Source organism: Anabrus simplex, chromosome 1, assembly GCF_040414725.1.
Source record: "Anabrus simplex isolate iqAnaSimp1 chromosome 1, ASM4041472v1, whole genome shotgun sequence".
Classification (NCBI taxonomy): domain Eukaryota; kingdom Metazoa; phylum Arthropoda; class Insecta; order Orthoptera; family Tettigoniidae; genus Anabrus; species Anabrus simplex.
Genome location: NC_090265.1, coordinates 1298254169 through 1298281445, shown reverse-complemented (window position 1 = coordinate 1298281445; position 27277 = coordinate 1298254169). Strand labels below are relative to the sequence as shown.

The window sequence follows — 27277 nt, the reverse complement described above, 5'->3', positions numbered from 1 at the left end:
ACCTTCCTTTTCAGCTTGTAAACACAATTTTAAGTTTTTGATTTGAGAAGAAAATTCATTTTTTAAAAACGGGGGTAAATGAGACGACATGAGGGTAAAAGTGAGACACTTCTAAGGGGAAAATGAGACACTTGGTACACTTGTTTCTGTACCTAAATACTTATCCTACTTTTAAAAATCAAATGCACTGACAAAACCATAATCAAGCGAAAAAGAGTGGACCCAACAGCAAAGGTGATATCATCTGAAGAGTATTCTCAGCTTATGAGGGAAAAGCAGAAACCAGTTCATAAGATTAGAAAGGGTACTGGTATTCAAAAGGCAACAGTTCCAGCAGTAAAACCTCCATCTAAGACAAGAGCAAAAGTTGATTCATCTGACTCAGCTTCAAGCAAAGGTGAAGATTGGCAAGGTAGCGGTGGCAGTCTTGATGAAGTTGATCTACTTGACACAGATGCTGAGGAAATGACCATGGCAGATGAAGTAAATCTGGGAGACTTTGTATTTGTACTTTTTGAAAATTGAAAGTTGTGGAAAGCGGCATTCTTTTCAATATAAACATGTTGCCACTGTTCATAGAGTACTGGAAGGTAGAGACATGCAAATTGTGTGTCAATTGAGTGGACAATAACAAAACTGCATTAGGCTTAACAAAAATGACATATCCATTGTGGCAAAAGTCAAATTAACTGGCAAAATTGCCTGTTCCAATAATAACAGGGAAATATAGGCATTGCATTTGCATTCCCAGGAACAGTTGATGTTTTTGGAAAAAAAAACCTAGAACTACAGTTTCTGCTAACCCACTTTTAGCCAAGTGAAATGTCTCATTTTTTCACCATTCTGATTACAATATATTTACTTAGTATCATTAAAATGTAACATAAATTCAGACATAAAGCTCAGGTACCATTTAATTAGATGGTATGTCAACAACCTACACTACATAATTTTTGTCAGGAAAATGTTCTGTATAAAGATGTATCTCAAGCCTAAATTTTGTGTTGTCGAAACGTGGCCATTTTGTTCCTTTAATAAAACTGAGGAAAGTGTTGCAAACTATACCCAGATTTTTTTTCTGTCTTCCTTTGACCCTAAACTGTCTCACAATTACCTTATTAACTCTCCAACATGATTTTACAGTCTGCTACAATACTGTCTCACTTTTTCCCTGGGTTGTCTCAGAATTCCCCCTTTTGTGGGTTAAAAATGAGACTCACATTTATATTATTTTTCAAAAGTTAATGAATATATAGTAATCTGTAGTTTCCATTGTTTTTTGTAACACCAGTCACAACTTATTACAATTATTTGCATAATTGTCACTCTTGTAGTATGTAATTTATGAACAAAGTTGTAAAAAATGTCTCGTATTTACCCTGACTGACCCTACTTATTATAATTATTTCATTTCACCCTGTTTGGGGTATGTCAAATCAGTCTTTTCTCTGTGCTTGTTCTTCTCTTAGTGCCCAATATTTCTTCATTCTTTCTGATCTTGTTTCCTCTTGTCTTCCGGGATAATAGATTTGGCTTTTAATGTAGATTTGTCTTGGAACCTTATATTTGCTTCTTCAGATATTACTTTCGCTGTTTGACTGAATAGTGAATATTCTGTAATTTTTAAATCTTATCAGGTCTTTTTCAGTTTCTTTAAACTAGGACTGTTTTGTTTTGTGGTTACGGAAAAAGTCAGGTGATTTGTTCGGTTAATTCATTCTGAGGTGAAGATGACCAAACAAATATCCTCCTTTTTTGCATAGTATTTGAGAGTTCTTCAATTTTCTGGTAGTGTGTTTCATGGTGTACATCATCTTATTATCATCGAATTATTTTACATGACGGCTCAGGTTATGAAGCCTGGTATTATAGCAGACCATATGTACATCTACAGCGTTGTAAAGTTAATTTTACATCAAATTATAATTTAAAATCATGACTACGCAAATTGATACGTGAGAATATTTTGACAGTTAGAACATAATTTAACCTCTTATTATAGTAACTCCTTAAATCTATCATCTGTAACACTTCTAAATGAATTCATTTTGGCTAGGTATATCTGTAATTTACAGCTGGAAGGAAATTCCACTAACTGAAAATCTGCAGTGTTACAAGTCAGTTGTAACAAATATTTCGGGTCAACTGTACGTCGCCAGAACACCGAGCGAGAAGGGGAAGTCGGCGGTCTCACTCATACATTTCCCCTCACCATCTGTCTTCCTAGCTGGCCCGAACTCTAAGTAAAGGAATTGCGCCAAATCAGCGACAAACTTGGGACAGTTTCCAGCTAGTTGCCATTCGTCGGCATATTTATGACTACTACCACAGGAAAGACCGCTCTTCTCTTGCTAATCTATATAAGTCTCTGAGTGAAAGCAAACTGTTTAACTCTTTATTGCTCAGATTTCTTAATGTCCTTTTTTCATAAATGGTTGCTGGATAGGTATGTGGACACTTTTGCTTTCTGATGCTGATGAATAGTGGTTAGTCACCTGGAACAATTGTGGTAATAAGCATTCAAAATGCACAGGTCTGATCAAAATTACACCTATACAAACTGCACTAACATAATATCTTGCAGACTAGGGAGAAAAATTAAGTTGTGCGTTCAGTGAAAAAAGTGGTGGCCACTAACTTATAAGGGGTTAAGGGAAGCTAGACCTCACTGAATGTTGTGGTAAAGGGACTGGGATTCCACTACAAGAAATTAAGCAGCAGGTGAGTATTACCGGAGAGAAGTGATAATCGTTGTGGCACTGCCGGTTTTTAAGGGGTGTTATGAATGAAAACTTTGATTGTGTGACTCAATTAAGCATGTATCATTGCCAACCATACTGAAGGAAAAGGCTGGACAGACGATTCTGTGGAAGGTACAGTGGCAGTGCTCATTGGGAAGGCGGGAAGAATTATTGTGGCACATGCTACATTTTCAGAACTGGTTTGAATACACGTTACTGAATAACGTGCCTTAGAATTGTACAATAATGTACAATGCTCCCTACCATTCCGTAATTCAGAACAAGGCTCCCAAGAGTGGCAGCAAAAGTCGGTTCTTGCCGAGTGGTTAAACAGGCACAGTATTCTTGTGCAGAACAGCATGAGGAAAGGTGAACTGTTCAGCTTGTGAAAGAAAACTAGGCACAATTTCCAGTGTATATTGTGGATGAAATTGCAAGACAACATGAGCAGTTATTTGACATCTACTTTATCACTGCCATTTCAGTGCAATAAAGAAAATTTGGGCTCAGGTTAAGGGTTATGTTGCAACAAAAAATAAGCATTTCCATTGTTCTCCCTAGGCCATTTTTACAGACCGTTCGGCTAACATAACCTAAATATGTGCTAGTTACATAATATTGATACATATTTGAATCATTAGGTGCTCCAAATTAAAATGTAGGCCTAAATACTGTAAAACTGATAATGTGAATGATAAATCTTCATTACTGTCAGCATAATTGCATCAATTACATCGGAGATTAAATATTTAGCTTGACTATCACGTAGTGTCGTGCGCAGGCTGTCTAGATTAGCGTAGAATCGCAAGCGACCACTGTTTTGCATGACGTCACAAACCCATAGGGCATTCGACAGCAACAGAGTTGTAAGCCTCAGTGCTATGTGGTTATGAACGAGCAGTAGAACACTAGAAGTTCGAAATGATCTGTTATGACATGTTTGGGAAAATAACACTAAAACAGTTCAATTTTCCTCTTAATGTGTACCTGTCTGATATTACTGTTAATGCCCTGAAGGGAGTACATTAACATTTTATCGTATTAATTTTGTACTAGTATTCCCTTATTAAACGTTAAAATAGTTAATTTATTGAAACCACCTATTCAATACTAGTCAAGTCTTTGGGACTATAACATTGTCATTGTATTAAGTTTAAGTATGGTACATGTTTCGCCTGTCATTGCAGGCATTGTCAACCAAGTCAGAGTTCTGAGTGGATGCTTACTAGAATTATTCTAAAACAATATTTTTTATAACAATTTGCACTGAAGTACAAGAACATTAGGTCATATTGGAGTGAATAAGCTGTTTTTGTTTTAAAGTTCTAATGTGATGTCCAACATAAGTTCACATCCAATGGAAATATTACCCGTCAACTCTCATATGCCGGTAGTGAGAACAGCACGATACAAGTGGGATTTAAAACATCTGTACATTTTTACTGAATATTAGGAGATTAACTTGTACTAGAACTATTCTAAAAAAACTTTTTTTTTTACACTAACATATACAACATATGGTACAATTTGGAAAAACCGGGCGAGTTGGCCGTGTGCGTAGAGGCGTGCAGCTGTGAGCTTGCATCCGGGAGATAGTAGGTTCGAATCCCACTATCGGCAGCCCTGAAAATGGTTTTCCGTGGTTTCCCATGGTTTCCCATTTTCACACCAGGCAAATGCTGGGGCTGTACCTTAAGGCCACGGCCGCTTCCTTCCAACTCCTAGGCCTTTCCTATCCCATCGTCGCCATAAGACCTATCTGTGTCGGTGCGACGTAAAGCCCCCTAGAAAAAAAAACCAATTTGGAAATGAACTGGCTGATCCCGTCATAAAGCTTCTATGGGATGCCCTACTCATGTCCACGTCGTATGGGGATAATGCAAAATATCAACATACACAATGCCGATGCTGGAATGGCAATTGTAATCTATTGGATCATATTATTTACACATTTCATTTTACATTAGTAGGATTACACACATTCGGCTTATATGGTTTTGGGATGGCTTAAATATTCTGTAGTAACATCACTTCCTTGAAGAATTAGAATCGCTAATAAAGTGGAGTGCCGGTTGGATGGCAAGAATGCTGGTAGAGAGCTTGATTGAGTTTCATTAAATAATGGATTATTTTATCTCCGTATAAACAAGCTGTATGTTGTGAAGCTTTTGAAGTTATTCCGTGTAAGCCTGAAAGAGGAGTTAGACTGGATTCTGGATGTAAGTGTGCGTCTAGTGAGTGTGTTGAAATCCTTCAGACGTTAGGAGGCAGTCTGGTTATGTAGCTTGTGCGAGGTGGTCTGAACAGGTGACAGTTTGGGTCATGTAGCTATGAGCTTGCATTAAGGCCACGGTCGCTTCCTTCCCACTCTGCTCTCTACCATTTCATCATCGCCATAAGACCTCTGTCAGTGCGAAGTAAAGCATATTGTTAAAAAAAAATTCTACATCCTGAAAGCCAATCTTGATATGATCACCTCATTGTTTTGAGTCTTTCATTGCTCACAAGATCTTGCACATCCAAGTACTCCTAACCCAGTTATAATTAATCGTAAATTTTCTTCCTCATTTTTATTTATGTATAGGTTGTTTCATTTCAATTTCTTCAGTGCTCCCTATCAATTACTAAGGTTTCATCTTCTGTTTTCCAGCTCGCCAAGGATTTATTGCATCCGTCACCAGCGGAAGAAAAGAGGAAGCACAAGCTTAAGAGGCTTGTACAGCACCCAAACTCTTACTTTATGGATGTGAAATGTCCAGGTAAGTTATGCTTATTTGACAGATTTTGAAATATTAACTAAACAAACTTTGATGTAACTATACCTGCAACTAATGTAGCGATTACCTGACACTTACTCTGGGAAATGCTGGGGCTGTACCTTAATTAAGGCCACGGCTGCTTCCTTCCAACTCCTAGGCCTTTCCTATCCCATCGTCGCCATAAGACCTATCTGTGTCGGTGCGACGTAAAGCCCATAGCAAAAAAAAAATTCTGGGAAATGTTCCAAGTATTCCCAGAAGTTGGTACTGTATCGAATCTAAATTTTTAAAATATTTGGATCTTGTTATTTAAAATCACTTTGTCTATTTGGGGTCAAATAAATTTCCCACTGGCATCTTGCTGAAGTCCAATTTAACACTGGGAAACTATAGGAAGGAAATACATTTTACCATACAAATATGAATTACAAGTTTCATTATTATCCATTTTGTTAACTAAATTATCAGCAATATTTTGTGAGCGAGTGCAAATACAGTAGAGATAATACGCAACACTGAGTGAGATATCGAGGGACAGCTATTGGAGCTCACTCTAGCGGATAGACCTGAGCAGTACTGATTCTCTCATAAGAGCACGTGTATTTTTGTGTGAAGTTTTTGGTGTTATTTATGAGTTTTCAGTGAGTTGACGTAATTAAATAGTAGCGTGTGTCATTCCTTGATATCTCCTCTAAAATGAGGGGAAAGGTATGTGCTGTGTTTGGCTGCAGTAATTACGAAGTAGAGAAAAATGCGCGGTCGTTCTTCAGGTTCCCTCGTCACAAGAACAAGTAATATTGTGTTTGCATATATATTCTTCCACTGACAGAGATTTTTATAGTACTTCATAATCTTCTGACCTGCTCGACCCATATTTTAACTGGCATAAAATGTAATACGCATATCTTATTCTATAGTGCAGCAGTTAACCTTCAATACCGGTGTGTTGTTGTAGGTGTGATCTGTGGGTTTTGAAATGTCACAGAAGCGATTTGGATAAGGTGTACAAGAAAGAAGACACGTTACGCTTATATAAGAATTATAAGATCTGGTCAGATCATTTCCAGGCCAGCGACTTTAGAATTCCTCGACAATACAGCCAAGGGTATACAGTAAAACCTCGTTAATTCGAAGTCGTTGGGACTCAAAAATCGGACTTCGAATTACGTGATTTCGAATTAACCGTCAATTCGCATTTCAGAAGTACCAACCCTTGCCGCATTACAAAATATTCTAAGGCCCGTTACTGCATGCAGTTAACCTTGATTCACAGTTTATACCTTTCAAATGCCATGAAAAAAGAACTATTTCCAAAATGTATCCAAGAAGGTGCATTTACAGTATTCAAATAATGCACTCGGATATCTGATTTCTAAACATAACCTCACGCAACGAAAGAAAGGAAAAAAAGCACGATTCGAAGACGAGGAGAAATCTATCCTGTCTCCCATGTGCAAGTGCTTTATTAATTGGATTACTATATTGTATGCATTTAGATGCCTTGTATTTACACAGAAAGTAACCGATGCCCTTAAAATCGAACTTTTCTATGACACTATCCTTGTACGATTTCCCGCCATGGCACTTTTCTCGTACTTCAGAAATGTAAACACCTCCCGCGTCACAAGTATTGTAAGATCCATTAATACATGCAATCACCTCGATTCACAGTTTAAACCTTCCAAATGCCATGGAAAAAACTATTTCCGAAATGTATCCAACAAGGTGCATTTACAATGTTCAAATAATGCACTTGGATAAATCACTGACAAACATAACCTCACGCAACGAAAGAAAAAATATCGCACAATTCAAAGACGAGGATAAATTATGCCAGTTCCCCTGTGCAAATGCATTATTTTTTGGATTTCTGTACTGTTTGCATTTTTATTATAGATGCTTTGTACTGGCATGGAAAGTGCCCGACGCTCTTAAAACATTGTGGCTTATCGAACTTTCGTATGACGAGGGGATAAAGTATCTCGCTTCCATGTGCATTGCAACGCACTACTATGACCCCCATACCTCACACTTGTACGGTTTCCCGGCTGGCAATTTCTTCTTTAAAACCATAAGACCGTTTGGGCTCGCATTAAAATAAAGCAATGCAGTTTCATTGGCAATGACAATATTGTTCGGTGCCTACGAATTTATTATATGAGCCACGTTTTTTCGTCAACTGTCGGTACCGCCAGTGTTCGCGGATTCTTTTTTCCCGCACATTGCCTGTTGCGTGATATTACGGCGTTCCTTAAAAGGTTGAATTCCGATTTCATTCAACTTAGCAATCATGAAGCGCACTGTAGACCCACCGGTGAGTGTAATTGCGGGAAGCTACCCCTCAACGTTCCGGAACACGCGTTCTATTATGACGAGGAGCGGATAAATTTTGAGTTGAAATTACTCTGTAACGTACTATTGTTTTAAAATGTAAAGGCAGTTTCGAATTAAAAGTCTGAATTTCGGTAATGGGGCCGACATTGTATTTCGAATTACGAATTATCCGTATTTCGAATTAAACAATTGAAATAACATGCAAAACTATATCTCATGTTTCCGGGAACGAGAGTTTCTTCGAATTAGGCGGGATTTTGAATTAACCGATTTCGAATTATCGAGGTTCTACTGTATTACATTTTTGCTCTAATTGTACGTAAATATTCCTTAAAGCATTACTATCGACAACATTTTCATACTTTTCTTTCTTTTATCCCTCTTCTCAGATTAAAGCTGGGATTTTATAATTTTCTTTCTATTAGTAGGCTTCATCTTAAGAGGAAAATTGTCCAGCTTTTAAATGTTAATTCATTGCATCGTGTGTAAGGAATGTGCCGATATTTTTATTGACAAGTGTTTTAATGTGATGATACAATGTTTTTTAAATAAAAATAAGACAAATCCAACCGTAAAAGTTCAGGAAGGAATGTTAAAGCTAAAAAAGTAATGCATAAATTAAAGATCAAGCCATTTCACAGCAGCCCATTTCATTTCTTGTTTATGTGTCTAAGTTCAGTCTTCGAATAATAACCTTTTAAATAATTCTTCACTCATTTATCCAGAATTGCTTTAGCAACTTCGAAGTTAATATCTCAATAACACTTTCTTTCTAGACGTAATTTATTTATCCATTTCCGTATATACATTTCCATTGATATTTGAATTTAGCGCGATTTGTTCAGGTCAAGTCACTATGAGCGCCACCGTCATATTGTCTCCCATTTTAGCAAGGCGAAATCCGTGTCGCGTATTGTCTCTACTGTATTTGGTGAGTGTTACTTTCAGAGGCATTTGTTTGGGTACAGTCCTAGGTTTTACGGACAGGTCTCAATAAAATGGTTTCATTTCTGCCTCCTTCCACTTTCCGGTCAGATCACTAGGTGGAGGAGTCCTTAGTAATTTTGTCCTTACGAACGTCTATATCTCTCTTCCCATTCAAACTTCTTGGTCGCAGCCATTCCGTCGGGAGCGCTTATGGGTAGTTTGTTTCATAACGTCCCCCATAAGCCCTATAATAACTAGATCCCTGAAAGACTCAATTCACTTCAGATTTATTTCCTGCCTTTTTATTTGCATACATAGTTTACAAACTAGACGCTTTTTCCTTTATTACGGTGTGTGTTTTCCATGTCAGTGTTGTGACAGTACTTTGAACAGTCATGGTCACCTTCCTTAATCATCGTGCCCTGTATCACAGTTTTTGCCATTGTCTTCCACTAAAGAAAATATGTAATTTCAGTAGTCCACCTTAATACATAGGCTGTCTGGCTCCATGGCTAAATGGTTAACGTGCAGGCCTTTGGTCACAGGAGTCCCAGATTCGATTCCTGGCACGGTCGGGAATTTTAACCATAGTTGGTCAATTCCCCTGTCATGGGGACTGGGTGTTTGTGTCATCTTCATCACTTCATCCTCGTCACAGCACGCAGGTCGCCTTCGGGTGTCAAATCCAAAGACCTGCACGTGGCGAGCCGAAGTCCTTGGACACATCCCAGCTGTAAAAGCAATACGCCATTTCATATTTCAATACATAGGCCTAAATGTTCATGAAGAACATATTACAGATACATGTTTAGGTCCTATTGTGGCCTTTTTGAGTCTTGGAGAATATAAAGTTTGTAAGAATGCTCTGGAAAGTAAAAGTCCACAAGAAAGAATTGATCTTGAAACGTAAAAAACTCTTAACATTATCAAAAATCATCAAGAATATATATAAACTCATTTCTTGCAGTCTTGTAGAATAGTATCAGTCGCATCGGAAATATCATGCTGTAGAAAAGTTAGGTTACCGGCGATTAGAAAAAGTGGAATGAAATATGTTGTTAATACAGAAAACGATAAACGTTTAAAAAACATGAAACTAATAAGACTGCCAAGTGAGTTATTTGTTGATCATGGCAAGGGAGGGAGAAGAGGAAATTGTTGGAGGGAGAACTTTTTGAAATAATGGGAAGGGTTTGATTTTGTTTTATCAAGGATTATTCATGTGAAAATAATGTTAGTTTATTTGGTAATTTCATTTAAATTTAAAATCGGGTTAATCTTTTGATCTAAATAGTTGAAAATATTTTCCTAGATGTTCAGTAATATGTTCGTATTTTCTCTGTGGAGAAAGAGATCTTAAATTCACAGTACCACTCAACACAATAAATTTCTAACTTCTGAATGGATGTGAAATACAAGCACAAATAGGTGCATTGTTTTCCAGCAATCTTGCTGCTAAACAGCAAGCAAACATGAACATTCCTGAGGCTAATGGTTTTCTCCCCGAAGGTGCAACTTATTCTGGGAAGTTCAGCAATTCAAGGCCTTTTACCGTGATCACGCAACTGTGGCGGCGGCAGCGGCTATCACCTGAGTTGAAAATCATGTTTCTTTCACAAGGTATGACAAATAACATCATGTCAACCTTCCTGCCATTCGTAAATCTCTTTTAGTACAGTACCAGGAATCAAACGGCGACTCCCGAGAACGCCACCTAATTGTGCTAACCATTACGCTAGCAAACATTTTCAACTACAAAACAGACTTATAGCGTGACTGATGCATGCTTGCAATGCGTGGGTTGGACACAAAACTATTCACCTATTTGTGTGACGTCAGAGCTACAGTAAGCCTACGCTACGAAGACGGACTGCGAAACACAGATGCACTGCATGACTTTGTATGTTTTCATTGCGTGGGTCGTATCGATGAAACTATTCACAAATTTGTGCTATGCCATCAGAGCTGACTATTCACAAATTTGTGTTATGCCATCAGAGCTGCAATAAGACTTGTACCAGTTTTGAGGCGGAATCATTGTTCTTCTGTCTAATTACGAGTGGGAGGGGGGAGTCTTGTTTGCTAGATTTAAAAAAAAAATCTTCATCTTGTATTTACATGTATTTCAAGTCTAAATGGGGGAGAGTCTTATGTGATGGATTTTATATGCAAGTAAATACAGTATATCAAGTTTTACTAAATGAATAACAGGAATTTTACTTTTCTTAGTGGAAATTTTGTCATAACCATCCAAAAAACTGAATCTAGCTTGCACGCTTCATCCCCATATATGTACGATGTAACTCGTAACGAGTCGATTGTCTTTGAATAAGGAAATATGGGAAACTAAAACAATATATTAACCCTTTGCTGTCCCCCATTGAAAGGCGGATGCCCGGCCGTAATTAGTGTTTTTTGAGAGTCCTTTAAATCCTGATAGGCACTGCAGCATAAATACCATCATTTAAAAGAAAAAATAACAAGAAGTGAAACTAATAATTGCTTTTGAATTTTATTCTTAAATGATTAAAGCATATACCATCATTTAAAAGAAAAAATAACAAGAAGTAAAACAAATAATTGCTTTTGAATTTTATTCTTAAATGATTACTCACCCTAATTTTGAATATCCACATTTCGCTCCTGATGGTATTCCAAAAAGTACCGCGTCCTGCAATGGTAGATCGCACTGCTTACATTTGAATGTTGTTTGCCTCTCCCTGAAGCTGCCCCATTTTTCATTTGTAAACACAAAGCACACACTTTGGCATGACCAGGTATCTTCACAAGAGAATGAAATAATTTAGGGTAAACTTCTTTACCTGCCTGTACGTTTGCGGGACATGAAGTTTCCGATCAGCTGTTGCATTCTCTGTGTCCACACCACTCATATGTTTTGTGTAATTTATGACAGCACAAGGGCGCAAAATTTCTATTCATTCCCTTTACCGGTTTTTCGTTTCACTGTACCATTATTCAAAGAATCTGAATTTGTTGACAGTATAAGAACAGTACGTTTATCTTGCCAGACTGTTGCTGTTACATCCTTATTCTCCCTGCTTGAGTTTCAACTGTGCAGGTTTCCTGAACTGATCATGCCAACCCTTTCTATTTACCCTTGTTGCCCAACTGTAGGTGTTATGAATACAATTCTGAACTACAACTACAAAGCTCACTGTCTCCACTAACTTCTAACATATCTTAAATTTTGCATTCTTTCATACCTTTCAGCTCAACTCTGCAATTAGACGACATGGTGTAAACATGAACAATGAATCATCTCTAACTGAAAGGCTAGGTTCATAAAGTAGGTCTGGTTGGGAAACACACAGGAAATGCTGTCGGCAAGTTCCTGACAGATTGCCGAGTCTAGAGAATACAGTGTGGTTTCACAAGACCCTTCAATATTTCTGTCAACACACTTCTAATGACACGCAAGTGTGACGAGCGCTTTGGAGCGTTCAGCACGGCAGGCAGGTGATGATGTTTGAGCGCTCGGGAACGTTAGGTACGGCAAAGGGTTAATATAAAGTGCATTATGAATCAAAACAATCAAGGAATTTAATTTGAATATGCCATGTCAGTATTAAATATTAACTATAAGTAAATCAATTATTAAATAGAGTTGGTATTAATCTAGCCCGGGGGCCACTATATTTGTAATATAAGTTAGTGGAAAGTAATGCAGTCTTGCTTGGAGAGCGTCTGAGAGGAGAGATCTGTTCATTGCGATGTCCAGGAACCCACCATCCCGCCCCAAGAAGTACATTTACTTTTATAACCTAATTGAGATTATTACACGCCATATTCATTTCTCAAATAGCTTCTTGTATTCCTATTGGCCAATGTAAAGTTGCACGTGGTCACCTTCCCATGAAGGAACTTAATCATAATGCGTTACCAACTGCAGCACAATAAAAGCGCAAGTGGCCGCGCTCACGAATCTAGAAGTCCAATGGTCTTGTCCATGGCAAGAATCGTAACTGTCCAGACCAATCGTCTTCCGTCCAGAGGCTAGAATCTAATGATCACCACCACCAGCTATCGAAGCAAGCATAGTTCTTAAGTACAGAGGTTGGCAGCACTGAGCCCTGCTAGAGAATATCCTTTCAGAGTAGGCAGAGAGTGAGGAAAAAAACCAAAGCCGCTACGCGTGGGTGGCCCCCGGGCTGTACTAATGATATATAGTTTAATAACTTTGCTTATTTCACATACATGTTTCAAGAATTCTGCAGTGAAAATAATCTTTCAAAATCCAACGATTCGATTGATTAGAATACAAACAAAATGTTCAACTATTACCAAAACAAGTGATTGAAACAGCAATTATGTGTCTATTTTTCTCATGTCAAAGATCTTTAACTAATCAAAAGGTCCACTCAGGTAATGCTAGGTGACGCTTGTAAAAATGCTATATAGTACTTATTAAAACTTCACATGAGCATTCACTGATTTGTGAACGTTAAAAATAAGCTGTACTTCCTCCCGCGAGATCAGGTACTGCATTAGCAACTACATCCTCTAGTAACTGCTACCCCACAGTTTCAGCAAGATGCTGTGGTGCCTGTGCACACAAAAAGTGAGGCACACAGAGAAGTGATCGCACTTTCTCTTTTATACACTGTGGTTACAGTATAAATTCATTTGTGTAATTTACAAAAGTTTTCAACCAGGTTATATATTGGAAATTTCTGTTTATTTGCTTAACTTACGTTGGAAGCTGTTCCTTCTAACTATTTGAAATCTGCTAGTTTTATATTGTACTAATTTGTTTTTGTGTTCACAAAATAAACGTAGAATAAATAAAGGTATCATTTACATTACCCATGTCATTGTTTGGTTTTCTTTGCTCTCATCTTTCATTGATCTATTCAATGCCAAACCTCTATCTATACATTTCTAATGCTGTGCCTCGTCTGCCAAACTTGTACAGGGTCTCTTTTTTAGCTCGCTCCATGTGTCGGGGGAACATGCACTGAAGGCGATAGCGCGGCTGGGTGATTCATTTTCCGAGATATATATTGCTTCATGGCCGGCTAAGATCTAATGCTGTACGGTAGCAATAACCATTGCTTCACAGCAGTAGTTCAGTTTAACATCTGTGGTATTAGTAGCGTGTTCAATGTGTTCGCTCTCCGTGAAAAAATAAATGCTGATTAGATATATAGACCTCATTCTCAGACCATTCTTTCAAGAACTGACTGAAGAAGAAAGGAGTAATGGTCACTTCTTGCAAGATAATGAGACAGCACACTCTTGACACTTTCTTTTAGTTCAGTATTGTCCCCTATATATTCTCAATCTTTCTAATGAAAAAATTCCTTTCTGGAATCACTATTTATGATGAAACAGTCACTTCCTTCAACAGGAGATGAATGTATACTTGATCCCACGATTGCTACAGGATAATACGAAAGATGTTTCACTCCATTGAAGCTGAAATAATATCAGATAGCTCTCAAAACACACAAAATGGACAAGTATACCTGCCACACAAAACTGCTTAGAACATTTCTGCAGAAATGTAAAGCATGCCACTATATCCCATACATGGGCTAAGCAAAGAAGACATTGCATCAAAACGTATATATACAGGGTTTTTTTAGCTCGCTCCGCAGCACCACTCGGAGCATGGCTAGAGCAATGACACTCCGTCGCTAGCCGATACAATGTGTGCGTTTCGTTCCCACTACTCACGGCAATTCGCACTTATAGAAATCCATTTCTAGTGATACTGTTAGTCTAAAGCCTACCTGGCATTACATTTGATGTTCAAAATATTGCCCTCAGCTGTCAAACGCACCTGACATCTCGTAAATAGGTTTGCAAACACTCGGCGAATCCTAGCCCGTGTGATGTTCGAAATAATTGTGTAATGTTCTCTTGTAGTTCTTGTGCGAGGGTTGTTCACATACACTTTTCCCTTCAGCATCCCTCACCGGTAATAATCACAGGGATTTAAGTCAGGAGATGTAGGGGGATAATTAACCGCACGATCTTCGAAAACTTCCCGTATTACCTCCGTAGACCGATTAGCAGTGTGTGCTGTCGCTTCATCTTGCATAAAGTAACCTTTACTCCTTTCTTCTTCCGTCATCTCTTGAAAAAATGGTGTGAGAATGAGGTCTAATATATCAATCAGCCTTTGTTTCACTGAAAAATATAGGGCCTACAATTCTACAAGCACTTACTGCGCACCAAAATTCCTATCTTTACATCATGAAGTGGATGGACATGTAGCTGGTGGGGATTTTCTGCACACCAGTAGCAATTGTTTTGACTATGTACATGGCCACTTAAGTGTAGCCAAGCTTCATCGCTATAAAACAAAAGTTCTGGGTACTGACTGAAGCAACTAGTTGCAATACAGAATCCTAGCGAAACTGTCAGGTCCTCTTAAATATTGGACAGTTGTGGGTTTGTATGGTTTTGCTTTTAACAGTTCTGTTGCTTTGTGGGCAGAAGGTAATGACACATTAGCTTGCACGGGGTGGTCATCCATATGGGAAACCGGGAAATATCAGGGAATTCGATAAATGACAGGAAATGTCAGGGAATTTGGAAAAAAATCTGGAAATTCGTTCTTCTGCTAGACAAAATAAAATGGACATACTGTATTTATCTGTTAATAAAAGTACATTTTCCAGTTTTTATAACATTAATCTAGGGCTGTCTTTTATGCCAGGAATAAGTGGTAAAGAAAACTGAATAAACATTTTAAAAAATCTAGTGTGATCTCGAATGTGAAGTAATCAATAGCTATATGGAAAGCCTATAGCAAGCAGTAGCAACTATGATAACTTGTTTGATCGATTGAATTTTCAATGTTTTGATCTGCTTACTATTGAATATTCTGTGTTGGGGAAATGAGAGGCCTATATTGCATTTTCAGTTTTCTAACGGCTTAAATATGTGGCTTCCACAGTGAAATATGCATACGGCAAAATTCCCCAACCCAGCGGGTGACTGTTTGTTTACTATGTAATGACGTGTGCGATGGTCACTACCTCATAAAATGTAATAACAGGCAAAAACGCTGAATGCAGGAAAGTGTGAAATTCGCTTAAACTTAATATTTGTTAGAGTGCTCATTATTATTATTATTATTATTATTATTATTATTATTATTATTATTATTATTACAATTAAATGTGCTGATGTAGGTAAACCTTGTGTAAATGTGTAACGCATCATGACACCGTTTGGGCCGCGCCATGTTGAGTTCAGTGTTGCCAACTTAGCGAAATTTCCGCTAAATTTGGCGGAATTAGAAGACTGTCGGCGGAGAAATATAACATTTAGCGGACAGCGGATTTTTGGCAGAATTCTAGATTTATTATAGCGGAATTTAGTGTTTTATCCATTTTACGTTTTTAAAAATTTGTGCTCCAGTCTGTCTACGAGCTGTTCTGTATTTCTTGTCAGGAACTAGCAGTCACATGAGGTTTTGATTTGATGTTATGAGATCATGGTATCATAAATTTGCAACGCGTGGGGAAAGGTTACTTATCTCTTAGTTGACGAATGACGACAGATAATGAACTGTGAGAGAGTAGCATTTATATTTATGCTATGAAGGAAGACCGTTTTTAGTGAACTGGGCTGTTTTGTGTGTGGCCCTTGAGGTAGGGGATTCACTTAGTTTGCACCCAGCACTAAAACGCCTACAAGTTTTAGCTCGCCGGCTCGCAGGCAAGGGGTTAATCCCACAAACTCACAGATCAGGTGTGTGCAGACATTTACTTTTATTATTATTATTATTATTATTATTATTGCTCATTATTTGAAATTGGATTTCTTGGCAGAATTTTAGCGGGTTGTTACTAGTATTTAGCGGATCTCGAAGTTGGCAACACTGGTTGAGTTTCGAACCTATCTTTCATGCGAGGTGTTCGGAAGTTTGAGGCACGACTAGTAGCTTGTAATATCACGTGTAATTTTGTGAATAAAGAACAAGATTTAAAATAAAGTGACATCACATTTTAAGGTGAAAGTTGTTTGTTGGTTTGGAGCTTTTGAGTTTGTGAAGTATGACTGTATGCATTCGGTCTTGATCCAGCCAATCCCAAGCTGCCATTCATATCGATTTATATACTTAGATTGAGTGCAATCTCAAAACGTGGCTGCCGACTGTACTGTCTACAATAAATAGCCACGTGGTTAAGCTACCTGGCTCGGCATGTGCTGTATAGGTTTAATAGTCTTCAATGTAGATGTAATTTTATTTACGTCCGTGTTTGGTTAGTAGGCCTATAAAGTTCGTCTGTGTACCACATCTCAGTATAGGCTCCATGCTGGTGCGGGTGGATACTACGAGAACTACTTAGTCATCTTCATCGACAGCTCGCCATAAGAAGCTGGAATGTGTGTGACGTTTACATGCATTTATTCAATTATTTTCCAGTGTTGTCTTCAGATGATAATTTTTTAATGTCGCTACGTTGCGAGAGAATGATGTGCTTGTTCTTGGCTGCATTAATAGATACAGTAATACAGAGCTTTCATTCACGACCTCACGAAATGGATTTGAAAATACGGTGGATCTTAGCAGTAAATCTCAGGAAGTGATTCCGGATTTGTACATTTACAGTATTTAATACAGAGTTACTCTTAACACAATGCAAAGATTAACAATTACAAACAAATTATTGAAGAAGTTGGATGTCAGCACCAACATCTACAAGACCATGCAGAAGACGGTGGTCATTGCCATGACTGGAACGGTATGGAAATTTATGGGTTCAAATTCTACGTAGAATTGTAGTTTACATTAAGGTTTATTCTGCTTTGATTTCCTAAAACCTGTACAATTGCTTGATTATCATTACCACGAAAGTGTGCAAAATAAATAAATAATAATAATATACCGTACTACAGATCACAATGTGAAATTTTAGAGTATTCTGTCACAACCTCACGAAATGGATTTAAAAAGGCAGTGGACATATATACTGTAATTATAGCAATTGGGCTCCATTACACAGTATCAATAGCTCACAGAAATACCGCATTTTACATACGTAAAATTCTGTTCTCGCTCCGAGGTGGTGCAACTCTTTTCAAGCAACCCCTAATGAACATGAGCTGCATGTACCCTCATGTCAATCTTAAATTTCGTCTGTATCGGGAATCAAACCCGGGCCCCCGACGAAGGAAACTAGTAGCGCTAACCGTTATCTTACAAAGGTGGTCGCGATCATATTATAAATACAGACACAATAATTTATTGGCAAAGTTAAGATATTCTGATCATTTCAACTGGTCCAACATCAAACCTGTGCCTTTTTATCGGAAAAAGTTCCTCTATAAACTCTTCTCCTTGTTGTTTTTCTCTTTCCGCGCTTTTTAGATGCGAGGTCCAGACAATTCACAGGGTTGATAGGTACACGAGGTGACATGTTCCGAGTAAACTGTATAAATAACAGCAGAAATATGCTTGCATTTCATGGAAACATTTTTATTATTTTACCAAGGTCTCCCTCTCAACTTAACCTACGCTAACATGATATCGTATTAGAGAGAGGCCAAATATATTTTTCTGAAGACAGCATTATTGAATGTGTACATGAAAATTAACCTCGTTATCTCCACAAATAATACATAAATTACTATGTTGCCTCTATTGTGAAATGGTACTCTCTCTAGTGAACCAACGTTTTTCTCATATTTGCAGTTATTCGCTCTGTTGCTATTTCCTGCGAACAGTGTTTCTTGTAAATTTAATACATGACCACTTTCTTGAAGTTTGGAATAATTTGGCCGATTGTTGTTGCATAAAACACTCTAAAATCCCACTGTTATTATTTAGTCGGCCATAGCAACACGCTGTGAAATGACAGACATGTGCGCGGTGATCGCATTAACTTACAATGGTCACCACTCGCAGCGTAGCGGTGCATTTTTCCCGGCAGCGCACGGAGCCTATAGTTCGTGGCAAGAATGTGATTCGGCAAAAATTGGCACTGTGGTCTCGATCACCCACAACATCCTTCCTATGCCAGTCATTAGCCACGAATAATTTCATTCTTTTATTCTTAATACTAATAATGTACCTATTCTTGTTTTAGGGTCGGATATTGTTAGCAAGTGCATACACTATCTTTGATAGTGAAGTTGATAACTATTTTACAGTTCGGGATTTTCTTGTCTCCGTTTTTTCCTTCCATATATTTGTCAACATTAAGTAGGATATCTATAGCACGTTCATTGACTTTCAAATTTTCAAGCCATCTTATAGCACAATACAGTAGAAGTCCGCTATAGCGAGTATGGCATATAACGAGAACTCCACTATAGCGACGAGTTTTTCTGTCCCTTGAAAATTCCTATATTAAATTGCGCATCGTCCTTCGGTTACAGCGAGAACCCTATCACTGGCGCATCTGTTAGTATGAGCAATTAAGCGCGCGAGATTTTTTCCTTTACTGACATTTATGCACTCCAGCGATGGTATTGCATGCGATTGATTCCTTCGGCATTGTTTCCTCGGTATGTGCACTAGCGATTTCTCTCGTAGACATACGAAGGCGATGTTGGAGTTGATTAGTAATATCCATCCACAGCTGTTCCGTAAAGAAAATTCGAAATGAAAGAGAACTTATTTTCGTAATAAATGCGTAAATAACGTGTCCGATAACGGTTAACTCATGAAAAATTAAGGCTGACTAAACGACCGCTTAATGTTGAGGCTAAATACGACAAGTAAGAATGGGATACACTTCTAGATATGGCAGAGTGCTTAATTGATTTCAGAGGTTAGTTTATATTTTGTAGCATCTGGTTAAATTCCGGAAAGGCCATTATGAAAATTTATAGCGAGAAAGGTATAATTTCTCTACTGGCGCTTGAAGTGTGTTTGCATCATATTTATAGTACGGTTAAGTTAGGATACGTGACTCTGTTTGAATAAGAAAACTGAAACGTTTGCAACAAAATGCGATCGATCATCTTCGGTACGGTATAGTTTTCTTTGTGCATTTGCGAGCTCTCTCGTTGACATTAAAATGCGATGTTGGAGTTGATTAGTAATACCCATCGACTGCTGTTCTCTAAAGTAAAATTTGAAATGAAAGAGGATAACACGTTTTCGTAATAAATGAGTCGATAACGTGGCCGATAGCAGTTGTTAATTCGTTATAAATAAAGACTGAAGTAAACGATATCTTGATTTTAATGTTATATACGGAAATTAAGTAAGAATGTGATACACCTCAAGATATGGCAGAGTACATCACTGATTTCAGAGGATATTTCATATCTTCTTGCGTCCAGTTACGGCTATTTACATGTACATTTTTTGCGAGGAGATTTTCTCTACATGCTTTCAAATGTTTTCATGATGGGCTACATGTACGGTTAGGTTAGGTAACGCTGTTTGAAGAAGAATGCTGAGGTGTTGGCCACAGAAATCTCTGGAGATATACCGTATTTCTCCGAATCAAAGACTTTTTTCTCTCAGAATCTCATGCGGAAAACTCAAGGTTGTTGCATTTGCGGCCTAAGTTAATGGATACCACTTGCAACTACCGCTGTAACCACGCTGCTTCTTTTCACACGCGCACAGAACTTGTTGACAAACGACCGCCTCTTTACTGCATATCGTCGCTAGCCGCGACAACCAGTTGTACAGAGCCTGTGTGTTTCTCGAATCTGCAGAATGGCATCAAAGCATGCGATCCTTCAAATTCTTAGAAAAGCCATGGCTACTCAGTGGCGGAGTCATAACGTGTCTATTGTACTTGACGCTTAGTAAAATTAAGGTTTTTATACAGCAGGAATATTTTCGCGATGGATAGTCGTATTGTAAAGATACGAGGAAAAGGTATTGCTGGCAAATTTTCAACGGGTTCTAGTCGATATTATAATGAACATTTTAAGTTAATGTTTATTAAACACTCGGAAAAGTAGAATAATTGTGCAGCCGCAAGAAAATACGACATAGGCGTTAGCGTGAAGACAAAGAGCTAAAAATGCGTACTGTACAAAAAAAATGCATTCAGTGGTCCGCAACAAGGACGCTTTAAAGAAGTCGAGGATGAAATTGTGAGGTGATTGCATGAAAAACGCAAGGGCGTAATGGCCATACCGTGACGCAATAAACTCGTTCGTTGACTTTCAACGTTCACGATTACTATACATCGCTAGCCACCGAATTTGGCCGAACCCGACAAGCGAGACGTGCGTGTAGCGGCAGCCGGTTATATCTGATGCTGCGTAAAAGTAACAGTTTTATAGACAGCAAGAACAATTTCCTGATGGATCGTTATATTGTAGAGACGCCTGGAATAAGTATTGCCGGAAAATTTTCGATGGGTTTTGTTTGGTATTATGCCATTGTCAAGTTAATGGTCCTTAAACTTGCAGAAATAGAGAATAATTTTGCAGCCGCAAAAAAAAGAAATACAGCGTGACGAAAGTCAATGTTCGGCGTCTAAAAAGGGTCTAAAATGCGTAGGCCTACTGTACAACAAGACATTCATATGATTTTACAAACTTCTTTTTGAGCTTGATTAAAATTTTTTGAAGGAAAAAGTGGGGTTCATCTTGGATTCGGAGAAATATGGTACTATACTTTTTTCAGAATGAAATTAAACATACATTTTCACGTAGTATTGGATTACGAAAAATAACAAACAAGTAAGCCGTAGTGTGGATATTGCCTGCTGAAACGCAAGTTTTGAACAAACTGATTGCCGTTTCATGCCGATTTTGAAGTGCATGAAGTGTTTTCCGACTTTTATATAAAAATCGGATATAACGACAATCCGTTGTAGCGAGTACATTTTTCGCTGTTATGAATTCTTGTCATAACGGACTTCTACTGTATTTCAAAGGAAATATGTTTGAACCTGAATGATGTGTATAATCAGCACGTCTTGCAGGATTGTAGCAAAACAAGAAGTAATAATTTCGTGTGGCTTTATCTAGCATCTGCCGTGCGTAGGTAACTGCACGTTATTGTGGTGGAGGATATTGGCTTGTGTAGTGTGTGAGTTGCAGGGATGCTGGGGACAGAACAAACAGCACCCGGACCACTGGAATTAACCAATGAAGGTTAAAATCCCCGACCTGGCCGGGAATCTAACCCGGAACAGAAGGCCAGTATGCTGACCATTCAGCCAATGTGTTTGACGAAACAAGAAGTGAAGAGCATGAAGAAACTCTCCAATATTCCGCTGGGTTTCTTTTACTGGCATTCGATATGAATTTTGCACAGTATGCAAGCCACAAGGTCCAATGTTCACCAAAATAGGAGCATCTGGATCATTATTTAATAAATTACTGATATGGAACTTTTTATTAGCATTTGGACCAATCCATTGAAATTTGCAAGAGTTTTTTTGATTGAGTCCTTGCAAAAAAAAAACATTTAACAAATCCTAGGAGGTAGTGACCAAGAAACACGGATTCAATATAAAATTAGTATCAACTGAAGCAACGAACTACAAAATCCATTTGGCCCATCTGAGAAACTTTATTCAGTGACTTGTCAGAACCAACGGTGAAACGTGTGCACTTAGTACACATCTCATGAACTTGTTTATAAAAATAGGTAGCAACTTTCGTTCTGTGCAGTTGAACTTTGAGTTCGTTGTGGTAGCTGTGGCAGGCAGAGGACAATTTGTGTTTGCGGCCAGGGTATTAAGTCCGCTTTGTTGCTGAAAGAATTAGAGGAAAAGAAGTGGAGGGTGATGGCAGAAGCTCGACAGTCGTTGGTGGCTATAGATGAAGAAATTTCTTCGCTGAAGCAGTAATGGCAATAAAGACAATTTTTAAATCTTTAAAGTGAGTTTAGACTATTTCCAAAATTTTGGAATTTTTTTTGCTAGGGGCTTTACGTCGCACCGACACAGATAGGTCTTATGGCGACGATGGGATAGGAAAGGCCTAGGAGTTGGAAGGAAGCGGCCGTGGCCTTAATTAAGGTACAGCCCCAGCATTTGCCTGGTGTGAAAAAGGGAAACCACGGAAAACCATCTTCAGGGCTGCCGATATCTCCCGGGTGCAAGCTCACAGCCGCGCGCCTCTACACGCACGGCCAACTCGCCCGCTGTTTTGAAATTTAATATGCTCATTAACTGCTCATTTATTTTTTGGGTGTTAAGCTTTCAAAATGTATTTTAATTTTACTGTCATATCTGGAAACTTCCTTTACAATTTTATTTTATTTTTTTGTAATGTGTCGGGGAAAAAACCTAGTTTTTATAACTGGAAAACGGGGAATTTTGGATTTGGTGGACACCCTGTTGCACGGCGAGATGCGACAGGGATTTTCGTCAAGCTTTTCCTCTGTTAAAACGGCTCATAATGGATCCGGTGGTGCGCGACTTCTTCACTAATTGACGTACGGTGCTCCTATGTGGCGGGAGTATGCCAGGAAATTTGCGAATGAATCAAAAGCGGCACTCTGTATAAGAAGAAATCTTCGCATAGCACGACGCAATGAATACGCTGTTCTACTGTATACATCACTTGTTAAACACAGGTTTACTTAAGTATTCCTACAGAAACTGTTATTTTAAAGCTTTGGTTTGGTTTATTTGGGTGACACCAGCTAGCCCCGGGCAATTTATTGACTTAAGGGCCAAAAGGAGCTCTCAAACTTCGTCAAGGAAAATGAAGTAAAGTTTACTAGGGGGTTCGTGGTAGTGGCAGAATACTGTGCCTGGGATAAACTCAGAATCCTCAGAGTGCCGAAAACTGAAGATCAATACTACCCACTTCCAGAAGAATGTCATGGATGCTTCTTTCGACGAAGATATCCCTTGGCTGTATGGTGGGGGTGCTTCAAATGTCGTGAGCCACATCGATAAAGAATCCAGTCATACTGTCAGATCATCAGTAACCTATTACAAGAGCAAAGAAGCAGAGACGGGTGTCCGGGTCGTACAATTTTGAGATATTCCTTTCAAATTTCTGGGCGCCTTGCTGATGGATTTCTGTGCCTTTGGTCTCCTGGCAAGCAGGCTTTCTTCTAGACGTCCTGTCACTATTGAGGGTCTTTGGAAAGTGTGCAAGGAAGTACAGGACAATATTCCTATTCCTGTACTCTGTCAGTCTTCTACAGTGGAAATTGAGATGTAGGGCAATAGTCCGTGCCCGTGGCTATCACATCAAGCACAACCGGGTCTGGAGAAATGGAATTGCCTGGGAAAAAAGGTACATCAAAATCGTACAAACTGGGTCAACCCTCCATATAGGAAATTTTCATTGCTTTTTCGACCAATATAAACACATTATGGCATTTATTTAAGGTCTCGCGTCTTATAGAAATTTGTTCATACAGTGTTTTATATGCCATTAAATGAAATAATTGACAATTTTCAAAAATACATTTTAAAAAAAATTTCTATTTGAGACTGAAGAAATTGGTTCAAGACAAAATAAAGCATTAAACAATATAAAGTTTTTCATATGTAATGTATAGTCAATGAGGAAAATGTATCTCAAGGTAGGTAATTTAACATTGTGTGTATAGGGAGTACAGTGTCCCCTTAACTGAAGTTTGCAGGGCATCCGGCCATAAAAACATTCCGTAAAATATCTTCTCTTCCTCATCTCAAAAAAAATTTAAACCCATAAATGTGAAATGTGTGAAAAAACAGGAGGATTAACTGCTTAAAGATACTTTCAACAAGAAAACTGCAATATAATATCAATTTTATGTGAAACATACTCAGGGCCAGTTTCATCAACCCTTGTTACAAATCCAATAACGGAGCGTTAAGTTAACACCTTAAGATTTAATGTGGCGTTACAGAAATTGCGTTTACAGAGCACTATAACAAGCTCCTTAACTAACGTGAGGTTAACGATCAAGTCAGCAGTGTGTAGCATTAAAATTATTTCGCTCTTCTGAACAGTGCTGGGCATAATGTTATTTGTTGCCTTTCTCCTGTTCTCTTGGAAATACCAGTTCGACAACCTGAGAAAGAAGTGCAAAAAAATAAAAGATTATTCGAAGAACGAGTTGGAGCGGTCCAAGATTGGAGGTTATATATTTATTCCAGCATTTAAATAGATGACTTAGAAGATTATTTTATTTATTAGCGACGAAGTTGAGCCTCTTCGTAATGACAACTTGTGATGCAGAATATCGCTATCAGAATTTTATTAACTGGACAGATCATTAATAACTACAGTAGCAAAATCATGCTAGAAATTTGGCCTACCAGGTTATACATGGTGTAGGTTGCATTTTTGCTTATTCTTTCCCTTCCTTTAAATTTATATTTCAACTCAATGTTTCTTACATATGAGTAAGTTAATGGAATACTAGTTTAAGTAGGCCTACCTATCTCTCTTCTACAATTTACAATACTGATTTCTTCTGCAAATTTACAATACTGATTTCTTCTGCAATGATCTGAATGATCCTGTTACATTATGTCTCAATGTAATCAGCAATTGCTGCATTGGAAACAAGTGAATTTCATCCTGTAGGCCTACAGTATTCTAACCTATCTTCGCATACTTTCCTCGCGGCAGGTTTAGGTAACTTATATTGCTCCAAAAACTGTACTTCTGTTGGTTGAAGTATGTGATTTCTTCTCCATGAAACTTCTGTGTCTCGGCATTTTGAAGGTAATTGTAGAGCACCTGAACACCAAACACAAAATCTCTTCCAGCTACTTTTATTTTAACACAGTGTTAAGCAGCCTAATGGGACGAGACTGCTATACGTTGAATTAACAGAGTTTAACAGTGCGTTAATGTTAACGAAGGTTGGTGAAACAGCCATTCTGTTAACTGTCCCATAAAAGCCGTGTAATGTGACATTAAATCCTTAACGGAGTTTGATGAAACTGGCCATCTATATATATAAAATAAAGAGTTTCGTCTGTACATTGCTCAGAATTTGAAAATAATGGTATTTCTGTATCGGTCATGTCCATAGTAACAAGAAAATGCACTTTTTCCTTTTCCGTAATTTATGTATGTATGTATGTATGTACACGCATCATGAGAAAACGGTTGAAGAGACTTTAATGAAAATCGGTATGTGAAGTCGGGGGATGAGCCTCTACAATCTAGGCTATAAATCATTTTACTCACGCTGAGTGAAATGGTAGTTTAGGGGAAGGCCTAAAATGTAATTCTCAAATTTTCTTATTAGAGGTGTAATCGATGAATGCTACATAACTAAGGTTATATAGTATTAAATTTCCTATTATTCATGTCTTATACATTGTTACCGTACTGGCTATGATCACAAAGATATTCATGGATTTGAATTTTTGTTACTAAGTCCATATCAGCGCTGAGTAACCAGAAAATGGGTAAACAGTATTTAATGAAAATCGGTATGTAAAGTCAGAGAATAAGAAACTACAGTTTACGGTATAAAATATTTTACAAATCACAGAGTCGAAAGAAAACTAAATGTGTAGGCGTACAATATAGAAAGCTCATAACACTGATCAATAACATTACATTGACCATTGTTTGTCGTGATGTGCTTTGTGTCTTCTGTTGCCCCTCATCTCCGGTAGATAGGATTACTGCTGCGTACAGAGTATTTGATTTCCGTCGCACCGACATAGATAGGTTTTACGGCAACAATGGGATAGGAAAGGGCTAGGAGTGACTTAGGCCTTAATTAAGGTACAGGCCCAGCATTTGACTGGTGTGAAAGTGGGAAACCACGGAATACCATCTTCAGCGCTGCCGACAATGGGGTTCGAATCCACTATCTCTCGGATGCAAGCTCACAGCTGCGCACCGCTAACCACACGGTCAACTCGCCCAGTCGGACAGAGTGTAACAGCCTGCCTGAATATTGATGGAAAGTAGCTGGTGGGTTAGATAACTTTCTTATTTAGCATGCCATTCCGCTGGTTTATAAATTTTCTGATACTACTGGTACGTAACACATTGGATCATCATAGCATTCGGGCTATTCAATCCCTACTCCGAGGTACTGATTGGAATGAACAGTGTGCATATTTAGCGGAATAATGACAGATGAGTGTTCTTGGCAATCTGTGGCCTGGTCATCCCAGCTCTGGAACTTTGGACTATTAGATTGGCACCACAATCTAACCGCAGCACTGTTCATTAAAAGTGATAAAACGTGCGGCTTTCCATTTGATCGAGTATTTTATATGATAGCATTGCTTTTAATCGCTACATTCATACTTAAGTTTTTGTAATGACCTATGTTGATTTCAGTTAGGAAAACCACAAAGTCAGTCTTTCTGAGAATCCCGTAGCGAAGCACGGGTACATCAGCTAGTCAGTGTGATAAAAATAAGTTGCTAGGTTGATAAGAAGAAGAAGAATGAAATGAAGGAAAAGTTTGAACGGAACAGCACTAGAATAAGTATGGGATGATTTGTATAGAGCAGAAAGATACCACTTTTGCTCAGTGTGCCAGGTAATTACCACCAAACGTGTACTTCAAGTGAAAGGACACCATCACCAGGGTGTCTCTCAGCTAGTTGCCATACAAATTAGCACCTTAGAGTTATATACAGTGCAACAGGTTCCATGTAAATAACTATATAAGTAAGATGG

General features: G+C 38.2%; 1 protein-coding gene across 1 annotated transcript in view; it reads left to right on the top strand.

The window, feature by feature from the left end:
- RpS27 (ribosomal protein S27) overlaps window positions 1-27277 on the top strand; it is a 76664-nt gene that overhangs the window by 14915 nt on the left and 34472 nt on the right. Inside the window, exon 2 of the mRNA XM_067137702.1 lies at window positions 5392-5500. Coding sequence (XP_066993803.1) covers window positions 5392-5500 — 109 coding nt within the window. The remainder of the gene's footprint in view (window positions 1-5391; window positions 5501-27277) is intronic.